The 21,578-nt window shown below is 39.2% G+C and overlaps 1 protein-coding gene across 1 annotated transcript in view; it reads left to right on the forward strand.

The window, feature by feature from the left end:
• Positions 1–21,578, forward strand: part of srbd1 (S1 RNA binding domain 1) — a 53,118-nt gene that overhangs the window by 14,237 nt on the left and 17,303 nt on the right. Inside the window, exons 11-16 of the mRNA XM_006783609.3 lie at positions 299–406; positions 558–715; positions 3,101–3,191; positions 3,393–3,500; positions 16,530–16,621; positions 18,884–18,966. Of these exons, the coding sequence (XP_006783672.2) occupies positions 299–406; positions 558–715; positions 3,101–3,191; positions 3,393–3,500; positions 16,530–16,621; positions 18,884–18,966 (640 nt within the window). The remainder of the gene's footprint in view (positions 1–298; positions 407–557; positions 716–3,100; positions 3,192–3,392; positions 3,501–16,529; positions 16,622–18,883; positions 18,967–21,578) is intronic.

The following is a 21,578-nucleotide window of genomic DNA, read 5'->3' on the forward strand; positions in this document are numbered from 1 at the left end:
TTCTTAGGCATCTTGTAAGCAAGGAAACAAAATGTTACTCTAATGATAAGACGTATTTCTCATGATTAAAGGAGTAGTTTCCTTATGTGCCACCAAATATGACAAGCAGAACACTCCACCTGGTTTAAACTATAATAAAAGGTTCTGTACAGATTGGGTTTTTGATGACATTTGCAAAAGCATCTCTTGGGAGCACAAGAGTCAGTTTGCAAAGGCACATTTGCTTTGACAAAATACGTTAAGCAGTAGAAACGCCTTGCAGAAGAACGCACTCTTTACCCCCACTGCTTTAATGCAGGTGGAGGCCAAAGACATTTGCAAAAGAAGAACTTCATGCAATCATTAGGAATGCAGTGGAGGATTCATATAAAAGGCTTATTCTTCCTTTCCTCACCAGGAGTTACAGGTAAGTGGATTTTGGATTTTAAAGTGTTTTTTCATCCAATATCAGTTTTTCCATTTACACCATGATCCTTTCTCAGTTTCTCTTTTGTTGATGTTGTCATTCTCTTCTTTAACTTATCTATTTGTCTCTATCTTTCATTTTCTCTCTTTAGGACTAAGCTGACAAGTGCAGCGGAGAAGGAGTCAATCGCCATGTTTGTGCGCAACCTCCGCCAGCGCCTGTTGGTGTGTCCAGTGAGAGGCTGTGTCATCATGGGGGTGGACCCTGGCTTCAGACATGGCTGCAAGCTGGCAATTCTCTCACCTACTAGTAAGTAAACACAAAAATGTACAAAAGTGGACTCACTGTCAGCTATCACTTGGTTTTGCAAGTCAGTGTAGTTTCATCTATAAAAAGCATACTCATGTACCTACACAAATAATACTAAAATACATTTTATTGCTAAAGATATGATGAAATCACATTGATGTTGAAGAAAGATGGAAATATAAAGGCAACTTAACTTAACCTCACTAACTCATTAACTGCATGTCCTTGGACTGTGGGAGGAAGCTGGAGTACCTGGAGAGAACCCACGGGGAGAATCCCACAGATTTACCCAGGGATTCAAATCAGGGCTTTGTCTTGGACTTTGGTCTACTGGATGTAGTTCTTCATCAGGAGCAACAAATGTTTTTGAGTCGTTATCTGACTGTGAGACAAAGCCATGAGCCACTAGGGATGGGTATTGATAAGATTTTCACGATTCCGATTCCATTTTCGATTCTGTTTAACGATTCGATTCTTTATCGATTCTCTTATCGATTCTTTTTTAAAAAAAGGAGAACATTAAGTTCGATTAGCTTAGAACTTTGTTTTATATCTTCTCTTTGAACAAGATAGAAATTTAGGAGTAACATGGCCTTACAAACCCAACAGTGAGATCTTAAGAGATCCACAGCCTATGGCTCTTCAATGGGGCGTCACAGGGTCCCCAGGAAAAAAAATTGTAAATGTAAAATAATAAAATAAATATTCTTCTGTAGCAATAACAAAGTATAACATAAATTATTCAGTAGCAATTACACAAGAATATCCAGTAATGTCCCTGCCTACAATTAAACACATTCACTTACTGAAAATCATCTGCTGTGGCAAATGGGTGCAAGCCTTTGACCACAAACTTAGTCACTGCTCGGTGACATTCGTCTATCCTGGCCTGAAAGGAGACGCTACGGTAGACTGTAGCAAGAACTGCCAGCATCTGAGCCAGACTCTGTCTCTCTCATCATGGTCACCTAAACGCACAGTAATGGCAGGTTTTGTAATGAGGCAGATCGCGCTAACATAATATGCACTGTTAGTTGATTATTTACCTGCCGCATTAACGGGAGAGGACGTGCAAACGTTACCGCTGCTGCTGGGTTGAGATTCACGAGTCCGGAGCGGAATTAAAAACACGACATTCATTTAAGGTCATCGCGTGTTTTGTGAGCAAATGCTTTTGCATATTCGTAGTGTTTCCTCCCTTAAATGAAATATCTACTTTGCAAGTATTGCAAGTTGCCCTGTTGTCATCCGTTCTCGTAAAGTAGAACCAAAGTTTTGAGGCGCCGTGTTTCCTGCCAGGTAAATGACGCTCCTAAACGTGGTGACGTCATTCGGGGCGACTGGAATCGATAAGGGAATCGTTTGCAAAAATGGCAAACAATTCCAAGGAATTGAAACAGTGGGAACCGGTTCTCAACAAGAACCGGTTTTCGATACCCATCCCTATGAGCCACATCCATTTTTGCAGCTCAAAAAGCATCTCTAAAGGCTTTTTGTGATTGTAATCATTGTAGCCCTTTCCAAAGAGCACCTTTGTCCATTAACTATAAAGTGAATTATATTTTTACCCTTTTACCCTAAACCTTTTGAAAGTTTTGAGTACTGCAGTGCATTGTATCTCAGGAGAACAGCTGTGCCAAGATGGTTTGTTTTTAGTTATATTGTAATACAATAACTAAGTATAAATCCATTGCTTTTGCCAACTGTATTTTATCACACTTTTTAAGTGTCCTTTCAAATTTATGACTAGTGAATTTTTATTTCCCTCGTTTGTGTCTTGTGATTTCTGACACTTGTGCTTAATTCCCTTTGCTATTGATAATACAAACCTGGATATACATAGCAATGGCACACATTTCCAGTTGTTACTGGGCAAATTATGAAGCCAAAGATTTTGTCTGAAAGGTTGCCGTGTAACCAGGCACCACTAGATTTGATAGAGCTGGCATGAGCCTGGTGAGTTTATTTTTTTGTGTGCACACAACTATGTGTATGTGCTGTGTCCATTTGACATGTCACTCAGTGGTTGTGCTCTCAAACTGGCAAGGGATTGCCCCACCCTCTGGGTTACCAGTTGTGTGGCCAAAAGTCATGCTGACACACTTAAATAGTATCAAATACCGTGTGGTGTGGTCACAGGTTTGTGTCTCCTGGCTCACATCATTTCACAGCTTCAGATCTAAACTTCTCTTTTAATGAAACAGTGAAGTGACGGACTTTGTGGCTCAGCTTGGATAGATTATAGGTTGTGTACTCAACTTAGAGGGAAGAGACATTACGTTATAGCATACATCGTTGTCTGTTAAATTCCTCATGTCATCATAGTTACATATCAGCAGTATTGTAATTTCTTTCTTTCTCTCTCGTTACTTTTATCTGTCCAAGGTCAGATTCTCCATACTGATGTTGTGTACCTGCATAATTCAAACCAACAAAGGGAAGCAGAGAAATTACGCCACCTTATGACCAAATACAGGTATTACAACTAAAGAGTCACTGTTAGTCATAGCATTTCTGTGCAGATTGTGTATTTGTCTGCTTTCTTGGTGTTATAAAGTCCGCTGAACTGTATATTATTAAAATCTGGAGGGAACTCAAAACCCAGTTGCAGTTTTTCAGAGGTTGATGGTTTTTTTCTTAATCCTCAGTTTTCTCCTCTTCATCTTGTCCATATTAGCTGTAGTAGGGTTGTCATTGGCAATGGGACAGCATGTCGGGAAACAGAGTCCTTCTTCGCTGACCTCATCTCCCGGCGGTATTTTCACCCGCTGGATGTGTCCTATTGGTAAGGTCCAGTTTACTTTGGAATAGTTTGTAATTTATTTATTATCCTGAGTAGAAATAAATGCTTATAAAAGATGGCTGATAGATGACTCTCCAGTGGGCTGACTTCTATTGCACAGTTTAATGTTTCTTGGGTTTGCAAGATTTGCATCTTAAACAGTAACAGAAGGCTTTAAACTGTGGACCTTTAGATATTTTTGGATGGTTTGCAAGATATTTGCTTTTTTCTGAAAGGAAAATTACATAGTAGTAAGTGAAGCGCAAGCTTTATGAATCTGTGTGACACCAGAAACAAACTGAATTGAACTGGTGCTGAAATAATTCAAAGTTTAATGCATATTTGCAACCAAATAACTGCAACTGTATTTGTTCTGTCTATTTTTAAAGTTAACTTTGTCTGTTGTCTTTCCTCTCTATGGTGTTTGCAAAAAACATACCACACTGCTCGGCTAAGCCAAGGCTAACTGCAGTCATGGTTCCTACTCTTAGAAAACACCCAAGGATTTTTTAGGACCAAAATATTAAAAAAAAAACCTTTAAGTAAGTGATTCATTGAAATATCCTTGATTTGTTTATACAACTTCACTGCCAATATGTATTCTCTTTCATTATGAAAGAGGAGTAAGAGGGGAGGTATCAGCAAGATCTGGAATTGTTGTGATGATTAATAAGTTATAAAGTTATTATGATCTTGGTACAGAATAAGTTTAACAGTGTGGGAGAACAGTGATGAGGAGTGTAGAAGAATAAAAAACAAAAAGCATTATATGTGTGAGCGAGAAAGCAGGACACAGATGCAGAGCAAGACTAAGAGGAATGTGTCCTCCAGTGAATATTGTCCATTAAAGCCATCTGGACTTTGTTACGCTTTGGTCCAATTAAAGAGACGCTTTGTGGTTGAAGTTGTGTCTGTAACCAGGCCCAGTCCAAACTTAAGAATATAACAGCACAGAACCTGTGTCCAAGCATAATAACCACTGGCCTCTCCCCGCTCCATCTCGCTCACTCTCTACTGAGTTCCATGTGTGTTTGTTGACTTGGGGTTAGAAGTGGGACCACAGCCTAAAGTGACTTTAAGTGATATGTGAATGTCTATGTATAATTTTATTTTTTCTGAGCACCTTGGAGTTCATACACACACACACACACACTTCAAAGGTTGTGCTTTTGGTATAATAGCCCATATTTTTTCTATCATGTTACATTTTCTGTCGTCTTTTTAGAACAGAAACAGTGAAAGCGAGGCGTTTAGTAAGTTAATGTCCACTTGATTATTTTCCTGACAGACGGTTTTTTCTTTTGAGCACCTCCAGAGCAGCTAAATTTTACATCTTGATATAATGCCTTTCTTGTTCATTCTTTTGCTGCAGCTGTTTGGCATTCACACTTTTCACAACACAGAAGAACCTTTGGATGTCTGTTTGATGTGGTGATAGCTGAATGTCCTGTATTACCCAATGTGATTAATCACATTTGAGTACGCAGCACATGTGTCTGTGTCAAGAGTCTGCCTTAACTTGGTATGGTTTGAGGAATAAAGGCATTTGCAAGTGTGTGAACTATAGAAGAACAGAAAGCTGTTGTTTCGACATTAGTTATTGAAAAATGGTTGTTGTCGTCCAGAGATAACATCTTTCCAGAATCATCTGGTCCTATATCTCACTCTGGTTTCTTTGGACAGTTGATGAATAAGACATGGGGGAAAAAAGATAGAACAGATGTTAAAATACAGTCTGTGTTTTTCAGAATTTAAATCTACATTCTGCTCTTGCTGCTCTTCGCTCCCTTCTCTCTCAATCTGATGCTCCTTGGTCCTTGTTTTACATTATGTATCCCTTTCCTGACTTTCCCTTCTTAACTTCAGTTGAACATTCTTTGGCCCTGCAGAATCCTTTTCCTAGATTTTCAAAAACTGCCCATACTTAAATAGGGGTTCGTTCCAAAGTGTTAAAACTCTAGGATACATGTTGGTTCAGTATCAGTATTACACGTACTTTGGGATTTAGAGATGTGGTCATAAGTTTACATACACACATCATGTCCGTAACCTTTATGGTAATTTTGGACTTTTAATTATTTTTTTAGCCGTTCTTTTCCCAGCGTGAGGTGATTGGATAACATACATTTTTAGTGACTTTAAAGTTTGAATTTATTTTTGATATTTTCTAATCCACACAGAGTCAAATGTATACTTACGTCCCCACCAATATTTGGTTAAATGTCCCTTAGCAAGGTGCCTCTTGACCAGATGCTTTTGGTAGCCATCGGCAACCAAAAGGCATAACTGTGGCTGGGTAATTTGCTACTCATCTTAGCAGAATAGGTAGAGTTGATTTAAATTAGTTAGTTGTAATTTTTCAATTGAGTTTTTAACCCAATTGACTGTGTAACTGAGATACTTCACATTTATGTTACAGCAGTTTTATATCAGTACACTTATTTCTGCATGTTTTTTATTCTGTCATTCCTGCTGCATGGGAAATCATTCTATGCAGGATGAAGTCATTCTCCTGGTACAAATGGGAAAAATGTTGTAGGGGTGGGGAAATTGTATAGCTAGCCTGTTGGTTAATATACTAGTTCTCAACATTTATTGATCTAAAATGGATTAACATCCCTAATACCTGCTGTTTTAGTAATATGTGTTTTTCCTTAATACTCCTTTAAGATATCTAGTTAATTGTGTCAAATTTGACAGAAGCATCTCTTGAAGAATGACAATGATTGCATGGCTGATTAAAGAATAACTGGCCTTAAGGAGTGATGGTTGTTTACTGTGAGGGTCTCACTCCCCTGCTGGTTGACCCACAGCTGACCCTGACTTGCTACTAAGACATACTCATTACTGTGACCACAAGGATGATGACAGTGATGTAGAATAGCTGTGTAGCATCAGAAACAGTAGGGGTCTTAGTGTTGGCTGTGTATGACCCCAAAGTAATTAATTGACCCATTTTCTTGTATACTTAGCATGTTTGCATGAGCTTTTGTAGGCTGACGTGATACCAAATTGGTGCCCAATACTTTTTGCTTGACAGATGTAGGAAGGTTTTTAGGAATCTGTAGCTAGCCAAATCACAGTGGTGGAAAACAACCAGGAAGACAAAATAGTGGTTTCAGGGTATTTACAAAGTGAGTGACTCTCCCTGTGTTACCATTGCTATACCTTTAGTGACCCTTGTTTTTCACCCTGCTTTTTCTGTCATCTGCTGCTAGTTATGATGCCATTACCATTTTAAATAGAATCAGTAAAAGTTTGGCATTACCAGTATTTTAATATTTTTACTAGAATACCGTTAGAGGTATTAGGTTGGGCCGGCTTGTTTGGCTCTGTGTGTACCTCTGCAAACACATGTGTTGGTAATTAGACCTCCCCTCTCTTCTCTTTTCCGCCACTTTTTCTGCCGGCTTTGACTGTGCCGTAGTTCATTAAAGTCCCCGGCCTCATTTGCACCGTCTGCTTCCTGTCTCCCTGTGAGCCTTCATTGTGTCACCACCCCCACCCTTCACCACACTGTCTTCTCTACTCGCCTGTCTCTCTTTCGCTCTCTGTCCTTCTGCCTCAGTGCTCAGATGGAATGACAGCCAGAAATGGCAGCCTGCAGGACATCCCTACTTGTATTTTGACTGTGTGTGTGTGCGTGTGTGTGTGTGTGTGCGCACATGCAGTTTTCCTTGCCTTAGTCCTGTTTAAGTCTAACTTTCATCTTCTGCATCACCATAATGCTTTAGAAGTGTGGCCTTTTCCAAAGACGGTGAAAAAAGTGCACAGATTTGAGTCTTTGTCTGTAAGACTATGTCATTTTATGTCATTTTGGAGCTACAGATGTGAAAGCTTGTTTTATTCTGTGCAGCTGTAATAGTCATCCCTATTTGTTTCCCTGATAGCGCAGAAATGATGTACAATGGAGTGCGCAGAGTAATTTCATTAGGCCACAAAAAGGACACAGTACCATTATTAACATATATGTAGTTCTTTCTGATTTTTTTTAAATGTACAGTGTGTAAATCTCACCAAATTGGTAGATTTCAGATTGCAGTCAGTTGAACTGTGTTTTCTTACCTCTCCCAATTCAAGTGTATAAACCTAGCTACAGTGGCTGATGTGGGACAAACAACTCTAGCTGGCACTGCAGCCTGTCACTTCGCTGTCTACCTCAGCTGTCAATATACCACTTTCCCGTGTCTATTTGTTTCTGGAACAGGCTGCAAAACTTTGTGAAAGGAGTCCAATAAGAGTCGATGAGTCAGTGAAGCTCGTGTCCAGGGTTAACTGTTCGTAATCATGATGTTCTTGCCACTGTTCGCTGAACTTAGTGAAACAATGGATTAAACATTGTTTTACAGGGACACTTGGTGAATAACTATGTGAGAATGTTATCAAGCTGTTTATCAGAGGAAGAGTGTAATTTGCAAGACACTTGAGCCTTACATTAGCTGGAATAATGTTAGCTTATAACCAGCTGCTGCTGTTTAGCCTGCCTACTGTTAGTTTGTTTAAGAGATGGTAGTGTCGGATGTGTTATCTTCAGTGAATAAGTGACTGCAACAATATCCAAGATAGATAAGCATAATTATTCACATTTTCTAACTTTAGTACCGGAGATGAGGCTTAAGGTGAGGAGGGGGAAATGAGGGAGGAAAGAGCATGTGTGGAGGGGGAGAAAGACAGAATGAAAAATTGATGATGTAAATATAGATGTCCAAATGTTAAATACTTACATATAGTTTGAACGACCTATTTGTGATCTTTAAATATAAAGTTACTTATAAGGTGTACAACATATGTGACCGGTATCCAGCCACATACATAAAATGCGATTATGCAGAACGGCAATGTCCGTCTTGTCCACATCACTTTGTTAGAAGATGTAATTACACACTAATCATTGTATTTCTATGAATACAACATTCTTTTTTTCTGATAAATAACCCCGAAAGCTACTTACTGTACCTTTTATATGAAGGTGATAGGCACATATGCACATTGCACTACTCAGTTCTGCACTTACTGAAAGTCTGTAAGTAAAAAATATAACTCATTTGTATATACTGCCTATTTAAATCTAACGTTTCTATTTTTGCAGATTTACTTGTTTGTGTGCACAAACTTGGGCAAATAAAAATTTGATTGATTCTGATTCTTTAATAATCACAACTTTAGCTAATTCAAAATGGAGAAATAATATCACAGCAATTAATCTTTTCATTATTTTATGCTTTCAGCTGTTTAATATTCTGTAATTCAATAGAGAAAAGCAACAAATCTTCACATTTGAGAGGCTGGAATGTGAAATTAACCAGTAGTGATTATTAAAATTGTTGCTGAATAAATATTTTGTTGATCGGTTAATTAATTTTTTCAGCACTGATTTGCTTTCAGGATTTTTTTTTTGATAATAAGCATATGACATCATAAATATTTTGGTGGGTTGATGCTATCATTGTGGCTGTACAAGGCTTTTTTTTAACAAAGGTGCATTGAACAAACTGCCTACAATGTGCATACTTGTGTCTGATTTCAACATACTCTCCATAATAATTCAGGCCTAGTTCTCTTAAATTTTGTTTTGTTGTTTTTTTTTTTATTTAATGAAAAAGATGGTGAGTGAACTTGGCTTCCAGTTGACCAGTTAAGCGGATAATCTCTGTTATGTTAATTAATAATTTATTCAAATTATATAAAACCTTTTATATTCAAGAGAAGATTGTGAGTTTTGACATAGTACAAAGATGTTTAAGGAGTATATACTAGCATAAAACTCAAGGTTATTGAAACAGGATTATCATAAGAAAAAATATATATTTAGATGTTAGCAGTGGAGGATTAAGTATGACAGCTTTTAAGGACTTCAGTGTTGCTTCCTGTATTTTTCTTTTCTTGTCTTTGCCATGTGAGAATTATATCACACAATCTGGTTCTTCATAGTCCTATAAGATTCACCACACAGTAACCTTGCATGATTAAGCTTGAACAATGCCTCTATGGATGACCAGTATCCTGCAGGAAATTATACAGCATGAGGTAATATTAAGCTGACAAGTTTTGTCTGTGACGATGATGGCCCTCACCGAATGCACATTAGGTTACTTGCCATACAGCTGTGCCCGGATAATGTTAAGACCTCCTGCTGGACATCATTCTGGGACACATTAGAAGGAAGCTCCAAATTTCTGACTTGAGTAAACTATTTTCTAGGTTGTAGGTGACCTAAAGGTCTGTATAGATGTGAGTTTAGGTGTGTAGTATGTGCCAGAGTGCATCTGCTCTGATTGCCTGGGCATTGTCATTAACACCTGCTCTTTGCTAGCTCACTGCTCAGTATGTGTGCGTGTGTCTTTCTTTCTCCTACTTGCCTGGCTAGAGCAGCTTGACCTCAGCTGTCATTGTGCTTTAACACTGATAGAGCATGCAGGCTTTGTCAAAGCTCACAAAGGTGCACAACACGGGCCAGACAGATGCTCGAGTGGAAATGTTTGTGTGTTGGTGTGATGTAGCGTTGTGCTTGGTGATATGACACGACAGTGGTCTCTGTCACTTTCGTCAGGTGGTTTCCAGATTTTTGTGAGGGAATCTTATTGGTAGGAAAGACATGCACGCACGCACGCACAGTGAATTGGACTGAGGTTTACAAATGACAAAAAGCTGAGAGGGTTCAGTGCAAAAATATTGTGCTTAAATTTGATCAGCAGGTCAGTTTTAAACACTTCCTGTTTTCACAGTGTTACGACTGAACTGTGATACATTTACCATTGCATTTCACTGTTTTGCATGTTTTGAGCTTTGAGCATGAAGGCTGACAAGTTGACAGTGTTTGGCTGTAATAGGTTGATGTTATTATATCAGAGGGCAAGAATATGTGGGGTAAGGTTAGGGAGATCTTTGGGCAACTGTGATGATACACACGCACTCTGACCACTGCTAAAGGCAAACAGAAACGACATCCAATTTCTTGACCACTTTCTCTGTCGCTGCTCAAGGCAATGGGATGACTGACCCTCTTATCCTTTTTCATAAACACACAATCAGATAACAGCGTCTGTTTGCCCTGGCACACAGGCACGCTTACAATAAGTCCTTGACTGTCTTGCCCTCTGGCTCGCTCCTGTTGGGATGAGATCATTATTACTTGCTACTGATGGACCTGGAGGAGAGTGGTGGAGACTGTATTTATGACTGTATGTGGGTGCGGGTATGTGTATCCCCTGTCATGTCCTGTGTCCAGGCATGCTCCCAGGGCCAAGCTGAGAGAGTGATGAACATACAGTGGCAGGACAAGCGATGACTGAGTGACATCCAGGCACTCAGGCCCCACTGAAGGTTGGGTAGGAGGTGGTGCAGAGGGACAGATGGATTTAGAGGCATGGAAAGGCCTCAGCTTGGCTTTGGGGTGCATCTTCATATTACAAGTGGAAAATAAACCCACGGGTAAACAAAGAGGTTATGTCTTTGCCTTAAAATTCATAATGAATTGAGTCTGATGCAGAAAATGGTGGAAGTATTGAGTAAACATTTCAGACAGAAGGAAATATAATGGAACAAATTCTCTTTTAATACTTTGTGGACAGGTTGTGGCTCGTGGGGTTGAGATGTGGTTGCTTTAGCTAAATGTTTTTGAACAAAACCCAAGTTGCGTGTTAGTGGAAAACCTACAGGTCAGAAGAAAAACATTATCATTTGCATTTATCATGATTATTTAAGGAACGTCCTCACCTTCAGAGTTTCAACTTAATAAATATATAGAAAATGTATTTATTTGTTTAACCTTAAAAGGATGGGTTAAATAAATAGTTTAGTTAGTTGCAAAATGAATGTGTCTTGTCTGTTATTATGTATAAAGTAAAAATGCATTCATGTATTGCAGATAGTAGACATTTCTTCTAATCAGTCACAGTGTTACCATGCTTTTTTGAATGAAACAAAAAGGATTGAGATCTGAAAGAAGAATTAATTGAATTTGATATGAATTATGATGGCATGACTTATGTGTTAATAATAGTGGGATAGCTACTTTCTACTTTTTCCTTGAAACCTTTTGCCCATCAAAGTGTGAAAGTCTAAAGGGCATGAAAAGCACTGTGACATCTGTGCCCACCTTCTGTGCTCTTCACAGCTTTTTCATTTGATCTCGTTTGCCCTTTCTTTTTGGCACAAAGCAGGAAGCTTTTTGTTGCTCTCTTTCTTTTCATCCTCACGGAGCTCTTGGAGATATTTTGCTCTTTCCATTACTGAAGTAAATGGCTTGTAAAAACAACAAATAATTCAAGCAGTATTGTTTTTTGAAGAAGGTTTATTTGGACTTTTTTAGCTTAACATAGTCACAGATGGTTTGGGTTGGGTTGAGGACTTGGCATTTGCAGGTGGTGGACAGTAAATATCTGCCACTTTCATTCTGAGGAGCCACAGGCCTGTCGCTCCTCCCACCGTGCTCACTGGTGGCCAGCCTCGGTCCCTTCTTCCCCACGTTTCACCCTAGGGCTACACTGTTCCCTACAATAGTCTTGTGTGACAAAAATGTGTGATGAATGTGTGTGACATGCCATGTGTGTATTGCGTGTTTGCATGTGGTTGTGTATGCTTTTGTGTATGACACAAGTGCAGGCCTTTCCCGCTACCAGATTGACGTGAGTGTCTGTGAGGCTTTGCTCTTTTCAGACATGCCTCACACTGGCAGTTGGAGTTTATGTGTGTGTGCGTTCGGCTGCCTGCCTTCTAGCGCCTCGAAAGAGACTGACGGCCTCTGACACCTGCCATTTGGACGCTTTTCTCTGTGAAAAATGTCATTGTCTTCAGAACCGACGTGTGTGTGTGTGTGTGCGTGTGTGCGTGTGTGAGAGAGATAGGGAGAGAGAGAGCGGGACAGAGCGCGATATGGCGCATCCCTCAATTTGTCTCCCTCAGGTCAAGCTTTGCAGCTGACTGAACAATGGAACGAAGCTGTTTGAGCAGCTGGGACAGAGAAACTTACTGTGTGTGTTTTTGTGTGTGTGTGTGTGTGCGTGCAAATTTATTTTTGGGTGACAACATCTGATGTTACAGCTCATTCTGAGGCAATAAAATGAGGCCAATCCAAGTATCTTGAACACAAACACAGTTGCTGGAATAGAAAACATTGTCCAGGTTAGACATATTTGGGCAACAAAGTTTGTGTTCTCTTTTCCTTACCATATTTAAGTAAAGCAGTAAATAAGAAGGTTTCTACTTCAGCTTGACTGGGTATCATTAACACAGAAAGAAAGGTATTGGAGATCAGTACCCTTTGCTGCTTTCTTTTGCATATTAAGCAGCAGATTGCAGCCCCCTACACTCGCCTTCTATATGGGATCTCTTTTAAGCATGCAAAGTCTTGCTGAATTCAAGTGACTGACTTTTGGCAGTTATATCCCTCATCTTCATTCTAAAAAATATCTCTGCTTTGGATGTAGGTTTAGGTTAGTTGTCCAGCTGAATTACAAAATCAGTAATTTCAAAGTTCTTAATCTTTGCAGCACACAGAATGCTTTTTTAAATTCATCATTTCTCCCACTGAAAAGGCTATATCCAGATAAACAGAATCAGTTTTGGGGGATTTATTCATCAGCGTTTGGTCATATTATGTATTTTACACATATATATATTGTATATATTCTTTACTAGGCATGTTTTACTTGATTTACTCTCTTTACTGAAATAGTGACTGCACCTGCTGGTAATTGACTCTGCGCGGACTGTCGGTGCTACAGCTCCTTTAAGTGTGAGAGGCAAAGCACGCCTGTCTACTGATTTTTGTTATTGATTCCTTTTATGAAAAAAAGCATAAAATTGGTATAAAACGTTCCAAAATTGGCAACAATTATGTGAACTGAAGCATCTCAAGTGTAAGGGTATTTCCAAATTAAAAAGAGAAATATCAGACTAGTGAAATATAAAACCATAGGGCCTAAACAACAAACATCTAAATAGACAGATATTCAGTTACAGCATCACTTTCTTCAAGTTGTTGAGTTGGGGCTTTGTGGCTAATAACAGTTCTGTTTTCTTGAGGAGTAGCAGGATGCCAGTCATTGTGTGTGTGTGTGTGTGTGAGTGTGTGGACCATTGAGTTTGTGACTTTCCCCCAGGAAAGGGCATGGCTAAAGGCAAGTCTATATTTATGTTTGTGTACAATTAAGAGAGCAAATGAACATGCAAATGAAAGATATCCCTACAGGGCCAGAAATCATTGCTTCACACCAAGAGGCAACCACTGACTTTGTATACAAAAGAGAGAGAGTGAGTGAGTGTGTGTGTGTGTTATCTGTCCATTCATCCACCATCCAACCACAGATGACCTTCTGCTGGCTGCCAGGGCGATCCCCTCACTATGGCTGCAGTCATAGATGCTATGGCGATGAGGGCTCAGAGCTGTATCTATGACAGTGGTTACCCAGATGCCCCAGCAGCAGGCTTAATTAAGTCAGACGTGATAGGGGCTGGTGGCCTTGCCTTCTTCTCTCACCCTATTCACAACTTTCATATGTCCTGTGTATGCTTCATTGTACCATCATTTTTTTCACTCTGTTTAAAGCATCTCTCTCTCTTGTTGTAATTATTCTTGAAAAACAAACGGTGTAGGTGCTACACCTCATTGACCTGCTCACTCTGTTTTGGGGGCAGAGAGAGAGAGATCAGGGTTGGGAAATACACATTCATATGTATATAAATACATATATAATTATTTGGCCATTTGCATTTGCTGTTGGAAAATTGAGATTTAGGTATAGTGAATGATTTTGTTTATATAAGCGAAATCTTCTGTCTTAATCTGCATTATCTACCATGTAAATTTGTGTTTCTGCAAACCTGCACGTTTCTGCGCGAGCCCATGTGTGTCAGGTTAATGACCAGCTTTGCTTTGACCTCCTTGAAGGTCATGTGCCATTGCTCGTTAGTAGTGTCACCATGGCGATATGTCAGCTGTCAGTGCGATGGATGAGAGGTTAATACAAAGAACAGTGTAATGGAGAAAGGGGTGAATGAAGATATTGGGAAGGAGAAAGAAAATGCGAGGGTGAACAGACAAGTTAATTTAAATGCGATTCTCATCAGACGGCCTCTGCCACTCCTCATTAATGAGATACTTATAATTGGCAAGGTTGTTGTAGCAAGGTCCAGGCCTCTGGGATAGTATATGTGCACACGTGTGTGTGTTTGTGTGTGTGAGCGCACTATGGAAGACCTTCGTTTTGGACATAGGGGAGGGGACGACCCTCTTGTCATATTGGTTAGCCCTGAGGGAACTCCCCCTTCTTTCTTTCTCCAAGTCTCCCTCAAGAGAATAGGAGGACTAAACAATTTGGCAGTTTCATTTGTGTGTCACCAACATTAACACGGGTATCAGTGGCTTTGTTGTACCACCATCTTGCATGTGTGGTGATGGATGATAAGCAGCCTACTTTAGACTGAATGCATTAACAGGGAAATTGTATAATTTGTAGCATGTTAACCGTATATTGCCAGTAATTTAATTATAAGATATATATGAAATATAACAAGAATACTGGAATTGTCAAAGACCTTGACTTTAGTTGAGTCGTTAAAAATTTATTTAATGGTTAATTATGTGAAATATTAAGGCAGACTGTTGGTTTTATTTTCTAACTTTATATATCCTATGCATAATTCTAATGATTTTCTTTCTGTAGCAACATGTAAATTTATTTTTTTTAATGTTACTTAAATTTATAGATAACTGGGCAGAAAGAATAATTATATTACTTAGGATTTAGTTGAAACTTGGTATGTCTGACATCATGACTCAGTCCTGACATGGTTTTGGAAAATGTGAATGAATGCAGCATTTTGAACTTTTAATTGTATTTTGATTACATTAACAGCTTTTCCTTTTGTTCCCTAGTGATATAGACCTACCCCTTTGACACTTATAATGCACCAAAGTAGTTAAGTAATAGATAAACTAATAAATGACAGAAAAGTTCATGTTTGTCACTTTCTGTTATATAAATTTCACATTTTTTTGTGAATGAACAAAAACTTTTAGATTTATAAATAAAGGACAGTCTGTAAAATTATTTATTTTTCTGTAATTTCACACATTTATCGTGTAGAAAGATGAAGCGTGCTGTTGAAATTGCACTTCTTTTTGTTATGGTGAGACATCTCAGGGATTAAATGTTTAGTTATGTTTCATTACACTGACAGAAAGAGAAGTAGCATTTCTATGCCTCACTTAAGATTAAAATAGGCAGTGTGTGGCTCACGAGGTTAAGTGAGTTTGACATCCCTTGTCTATAGTAATACTCTATAGAGGCTGGCAAACAGTGCACCAAAACTACCACTAGATGGCAGAAGTGCCACACGATTTGCTGAAAAGAGGTTCTGTATCTTACCACTGAGTCATACTTTCTTTTGTGGGAGTTCAGTGTGGAAAAGTGACCGTACTCTGAATCATATATGCAGAAAAATGTATGGTTGTGAATTTATAGTTGCCTGAAGTGCATACCATACCTTGACTCAATCACCTAACTGACTCGCTAACTTCTTCTGAACATGTTAAATATTCATAGGTACATGAGGCAGTGACTCATACATGCATTTGGAGTGCAAGTTGTTTTTTACACCTGCTGCCAAGTGTCAGAATACTTAAAGGCATTTGAAAGACTGTAACTGAGATCTTAATGTTAAGGGTGCAGGACTACTAGTCATGATGCTATTTTGGCTCGTCATGGCTACAAAGGAGGTAACTAGAGTCAAATAAAGTAACTGTTTTAAGGACTTTTCAAGTACATTATTAAAGATGTAAGTCATGTTTAATTATGATGATGTCTCTCAAGTTGTAATAGCTGTTTTAATTAGTTTCCTCCTCCCTCTCCTTAACTCACAATTTTCTCCCTAATCAAACCCATCTTTCTCACCTCTTTTTCACCTTCCCCCCGCTGTCGAACCTGTATGTTTTCCCTTTTTCCTTTGTACATCTCTGCCAGTATCTTCCCAAAGCCATCCTTTACTTTTCTAACTCTTACTTTTCTTTCTTTCCCATATCTTCCCTAGTATAACCAATGAGGCAGGAGCATCCATCTACAGTGTGAGTCCCGAGGCAGTCCAAGAAATGCCAGCCCTGGACCCTAACCTTAGGAGTGCAGGTACACCAAGCTGCAAAGCTTGATTGTTGTCAAGTAGCAATTAGATTTTTCCTGGTTTAATGTGTTGTTTTTGTGGATAGTAATATGAATAAGGTTGGAAATTTGGTAAGTCAGGAACAGCTGTATGTCCACTGGTTTCAGCTTCAATTTTATTTTCCACTTTTTTTTTTTTCTTGCAAAATGCTTTCAAGTGAATTTCTGGCATTGCTTTTTGGTTCTCCTCTGTCGCCCTAACTTTGCTTCACCTCTGTGCCTCCCTTGCCAATTCTTCCTAACTCTCTGCACATACTACGTCATTGAAAACACAGTAGAATATAAAGGAATCACACTGAGTTTTGGAGAATAAATGTTTCCAGCAGACTTCCTCTATAAAAACCATAAATCAGCCAAGGCTGGATTATTCCTCACTAGTATCCTGTGGTCAGCAGCACAGAGCACTTGCAGAGAGCCATATTTATACCCATAACGAAAACCTCAAGAAATCTACTGAATTTCTATTTGGATGCTAAGCCTCGACACCATGAATAACAGTGTGTGTCTGTTTTGCCTTTTGGGGGTATCTTTGCTATTGCCTTAGTCTAAATGAATGGCTGTGTAACACAGTATGCAGGGGGGTGTTTTGACTTATTACACTGATTATTGTGAGATTAGGGACACCTAGTGGTAATAGGTAATATTTTACCCATTCCCAGGGATTACTGTTTTTGTTCCACTTATTTCTGCTCCTCCCGTCTCCCCTCTGATCAGAGGACTGCTGTCACAAACTGGTTTTCAGTCACTCATTGCAGACATGCTGCATCTCTTTAAAAGTTGGCCTGTTGTAATCAAGTTTTTTCAGCTCGTGATCTGATGGAGAGTAATGACGTTTGAGAGGAGTGCGAGCAGTTCATTTTCTTTCTCAGTTCACGCTCTGCAAGAAAAACTGTGCAGCCACATCATCAGTGTCTCACCAGAAGGCTGGATGTCTCCGTTTTCTCCTGAGTAATGTGTCTGGCCAGGGCCTTTGTCAGTTGTTGTGCTCTTCATTGCTTCCCATTTTTGTAGTACTGTATTTGGCTCATAAACTTTCAATAAGTGCTGGAGAGTTCTGCTGGACTCCATTTACAAATAACCTCCCTTCGGAGTGGGGGGGGGGGGTTAGAGACGGGATAAATGGAAAGAGTATAGGAGAGTTTTGGTGGTGTACTGAGCAAGGCTAGGGTTGAAACTCCATCCCTGTCTAAATATTATCTCAGGCAGCAGGCTCCTGCCGCAGCCAGAGGAGAGAGAGGAGGACCATTGATTCCAGACATACTCCCTCTCTTACATCCTATTCTTCCCTTTGTCTGCCTTTTCCACCTCAAAGATCAGAATCTGATGCATCCCATGCAGCATACTACATACACAAAACGGTGGATAGGGCAGGAAAGGAAGGACAAATGAAGGGACAAACTGTTCCCTGAAATTGATCAATGGATGAGCAAATCGTTGGTCATAATTGTGTTGTGATGCCAAAGTTTGGGGAGTATAGCAGTTTTTTTAAGTTTTATTTTTTAAGGAAACTCAAACTACTAAAAATATTTATGTAAATATTGCTTTTTTCTGTTTTTAAAAATTATATAAATGGAAAAGACATAACAGTGTACGGTAACGCCCAGAGCTGGCATCCCCTTTGTCTTGCCCATGGTTATGTAAGTACACAATTGATTGGTTGTGTTATTCTTTTCCGCTCGGTGTGTGCTCGTGGGGAAATGCCATGTGTATGTGAATAAGATTATTGTATTTTTTCTCTTTGTCATTTAGAAAATCAGAAAAGACGTGTGACCTAAGCCTTAAAGACTCTGTCATAAAACAAACCCAACGTTGGTTGAGGAGTATTGTGTATTTGTTTGTGTGCTATGTTTGACTGTTTTTGCCAGAGGGCACAGAACTGGATAAATTGGTGTTTTTAAAGGTTCATGGCTCAAACGTCTATCAGCAAGCTAAATGACAGGTGCAGCAACTCCAGCTGAATGCCAGCTTTAATTATTATTAGTGGGGGTGGAGGAATGACAATTAGGTTTGGCCTGCCCTCAGGCCAACACAGTAATATGCAGACAATTAGCATATCGAGTAATTACGCATACTACTATGGATTTGCATATTCAATAACTGTGAGTCAAATACCAAGTTTATGAAAAACACAAACCACGGATTCCCATGAGACGTAGAGGTATCTTATGTGTGTGTGTGTGTGTGTGTGTGTGTGTGTGTGTCTGTGTGTGTGTGTGTGTGTGATGGCAGTGTCGATTGGAAGACGTGTCCAAGATCCGCTGGCTGAGCTTGTGAAGATTGATCCCAAACACATAGGCATTGGAACATATCAGGTAAGTTAGCTTTTAGCTTTTTGATTGTCTGCTGTTGTCATTGAAGACAAATATTCCAAGTGTACAATAAGGCACTTATGTTTATTTTTATGTTTCATATTTACTTTAGTTATCAAAGATGGTCTTTTTAGGAGAGTCCAGATCAAATATTTCATACCAACAATAATGTAATCATGCATTTGCATTTCTATCGTTTCATCCTCCAAAGCACAAGTTGCTTGTTACTAGAGTTTAGGTGCGACATTTATCTTTTAGGCAAAACCAAGAGAGCAGAAACGTAACTGAGTCCTAAAAAGAAAAAGCGATGAGAGGGATGAGGAAAAAAGGCAAAACAGGCAAGCAGGGACAAAGAAGATAAACTTGGCTGAGAGCTGTGTCAACAGATGATGCTAAGGATGACTAATTCAATTAATGGAGATCAGGCATGACGTATGTTTGGACATTTGTTTTTGCTTGTTTAATTGCCGTTCTCTGTCCGTTTGTGTGCACTGCCAACTCTTTTATACTCTTTCCAGTGTGTGTGTGTGTGTGTGCATGCATGTGTATGAAGCAGGAGTTGGCTCAGTGTTGGTTTTCTGCATTGCGAGTGGGTATGTAATTGTGCGAGAAAGGCAATCTGAGCATTATGTCAGTGAGCTTACTGTTAGTATCAGCTATGAATGCAGTATTGTTCTCCATGTAGTCTTGGAAGAAAAGGCTATGAGGAGATGGAAATAAGTAGAAAATGGAAAGAAATGAGGATGACACAGGCAAATACAATAAGGTCACAATAAACGACTGTCAGATGTACATGATGGATCCAGTATTAGATTCTATGTACTACAATAAAAAGTAATAATAAAGTTATTTTTAAGGCTTTATTGAATATAGTTAAAGCATGTAAATGAGAGGGTGTAAACTGCAGAACATCTAGTGCTTTTTTGCAGCAGTTGTTTTTCAGTTATATTGTTAAATTGGTAGAATTCCTGTTCCTGATAAAGATGTGAGGACCATTTAATTATTGGGCAGTGATGAGAGAGAAGAGCTGATGTACTGTAAGGCTGAGTGAGTTTTCAGGTCTAGTGTTAAATTGGTGGAATTCCTCTTTGTAATAGAAATGTAAAGCCCATTTAATCACTGGGAAATGATGAGAGAGAAGAATTGATGCACCGTAGGACTCAGTTTATTTTGATTAACTTTTAATTTAATTTAATTTTAATTGCTAAAAAAGCAGATATTTTTGTCATTGATAAAAATGAATTTTTTCTTTTGGCTTAGTAAAAAGGAGACGGAAGTTGTTATCAGTTGGTTTTTCATTCATCAACTAACAGATGAGGTGCTGTTTATCTGCTGAGAGGAGGTTTCTGCTCACTAAGTCAGTATTGTACAGGGTAAATTGTAACTAAGTAATACACTGATATCTTTTATCAAGGTTATTTCAAGAGCTGTCATTCAAGGAGCGTAAGAAGCATTTTCATGTGTTGCTTTGGCTAATATTTCAGTGTTAAGAAAAAGAATTCACCAGTGGAAGAAGAGAAGGAAGGGAGGGGGGTTAAAAAGAACAGCAGAGGGTGACAAAAGTCAAAGTAAAGGAATGATGGGAAAAATTTAACATTTGAAAGTAAAAGGAGGAGGTCATATTGTTCAAATGATTGTGTGCATGGCTGTGTATGTTAGGTCACAGGCCCGTGTCTCTCATCACGTCCTGATCTTGACTCTCTAGGGTGCTCAGGGTTCTGCACCTCCCGTTCTCAGATCATGTGACTAGGTCAACAAATGCTAATCTTACCGAGTAAATAAACTCTGGGTGCTGACAGATTGGAGATCATCTTGACCTGTATATGAGCTCACACAAAGCATACACACTTTCCTCCCCATCCTTTTTCAGAGTCAATATGTAATGTGTGTGCATGTATTTGCATTGGTGTATACGTGAATGTATATGTGTGAGAATAGGGCAGTCATGCATGCGTTTGTTTTCTAGCAAGTTCTTTTATATGGCCTTTTGAGCTTTCGGAAAGTTTATTGCCATTAGACCCAAAAAGCATAAGGGTAGATGTAACTCTAGACAGCTGGCACAGCATGCGCTCGCTTTCTCTCTCCCTGCTGACCCAGTGAGTGACAGCTCTGAGGGAAAGGCGGAAATGAGCTGAGGGCTAAAGAAGTGAGGCCCATTAAAATCAGATTGGACGCAAGTATTGGGGTGGGAACGCTGTTTTCACTGTGGATCCGCTGGCTGACAGTTTTCCTTTTTTTTTGAATGCTGAAAAGCCAGAAACATGTCAGGATGAGGAGCCAGTGTCATTAGCTTTAACAGGACACTGACATTTAAAAGACTACTTACACATCGGCACAGTACAGAGAACTAAGTGCGTAAACATTGCTGGAGTCTTCTGTTCTTTAATAATTAGACACTAACTAGGTTTCTTTCCTTTGAACCAGACCTCCATCTGTCAGTCACCTTTTTATGTAGCTATGGTCTGTTGACAGCTGGGAAATCCCCAGGGATGTGAAATGAACTACTGGAAAATACACACACACAGACGCACACTGCTGTGTAAGAAAACATTACCCGCCAGCCGGATATTAAAGAAACTGTCATTCCTCCCCTCACCTTTGTTGATTGTTTTTCT

Source organism: Neolamprologus brichardi, chromosome 13 (genome assembly GCF_056152115.1).
Source record: "Neolamprologus brichardi isolate AB-2024 chromosome 13, ASM5615211v1, whole genome shotgun sequence".
Lineage (NCBI taxonomy): Eukaryota > Metazoa > Chordata > Actinopteri > Cichliformes > Cichlidae > Neolamprologus > Neolamprologus brichardi.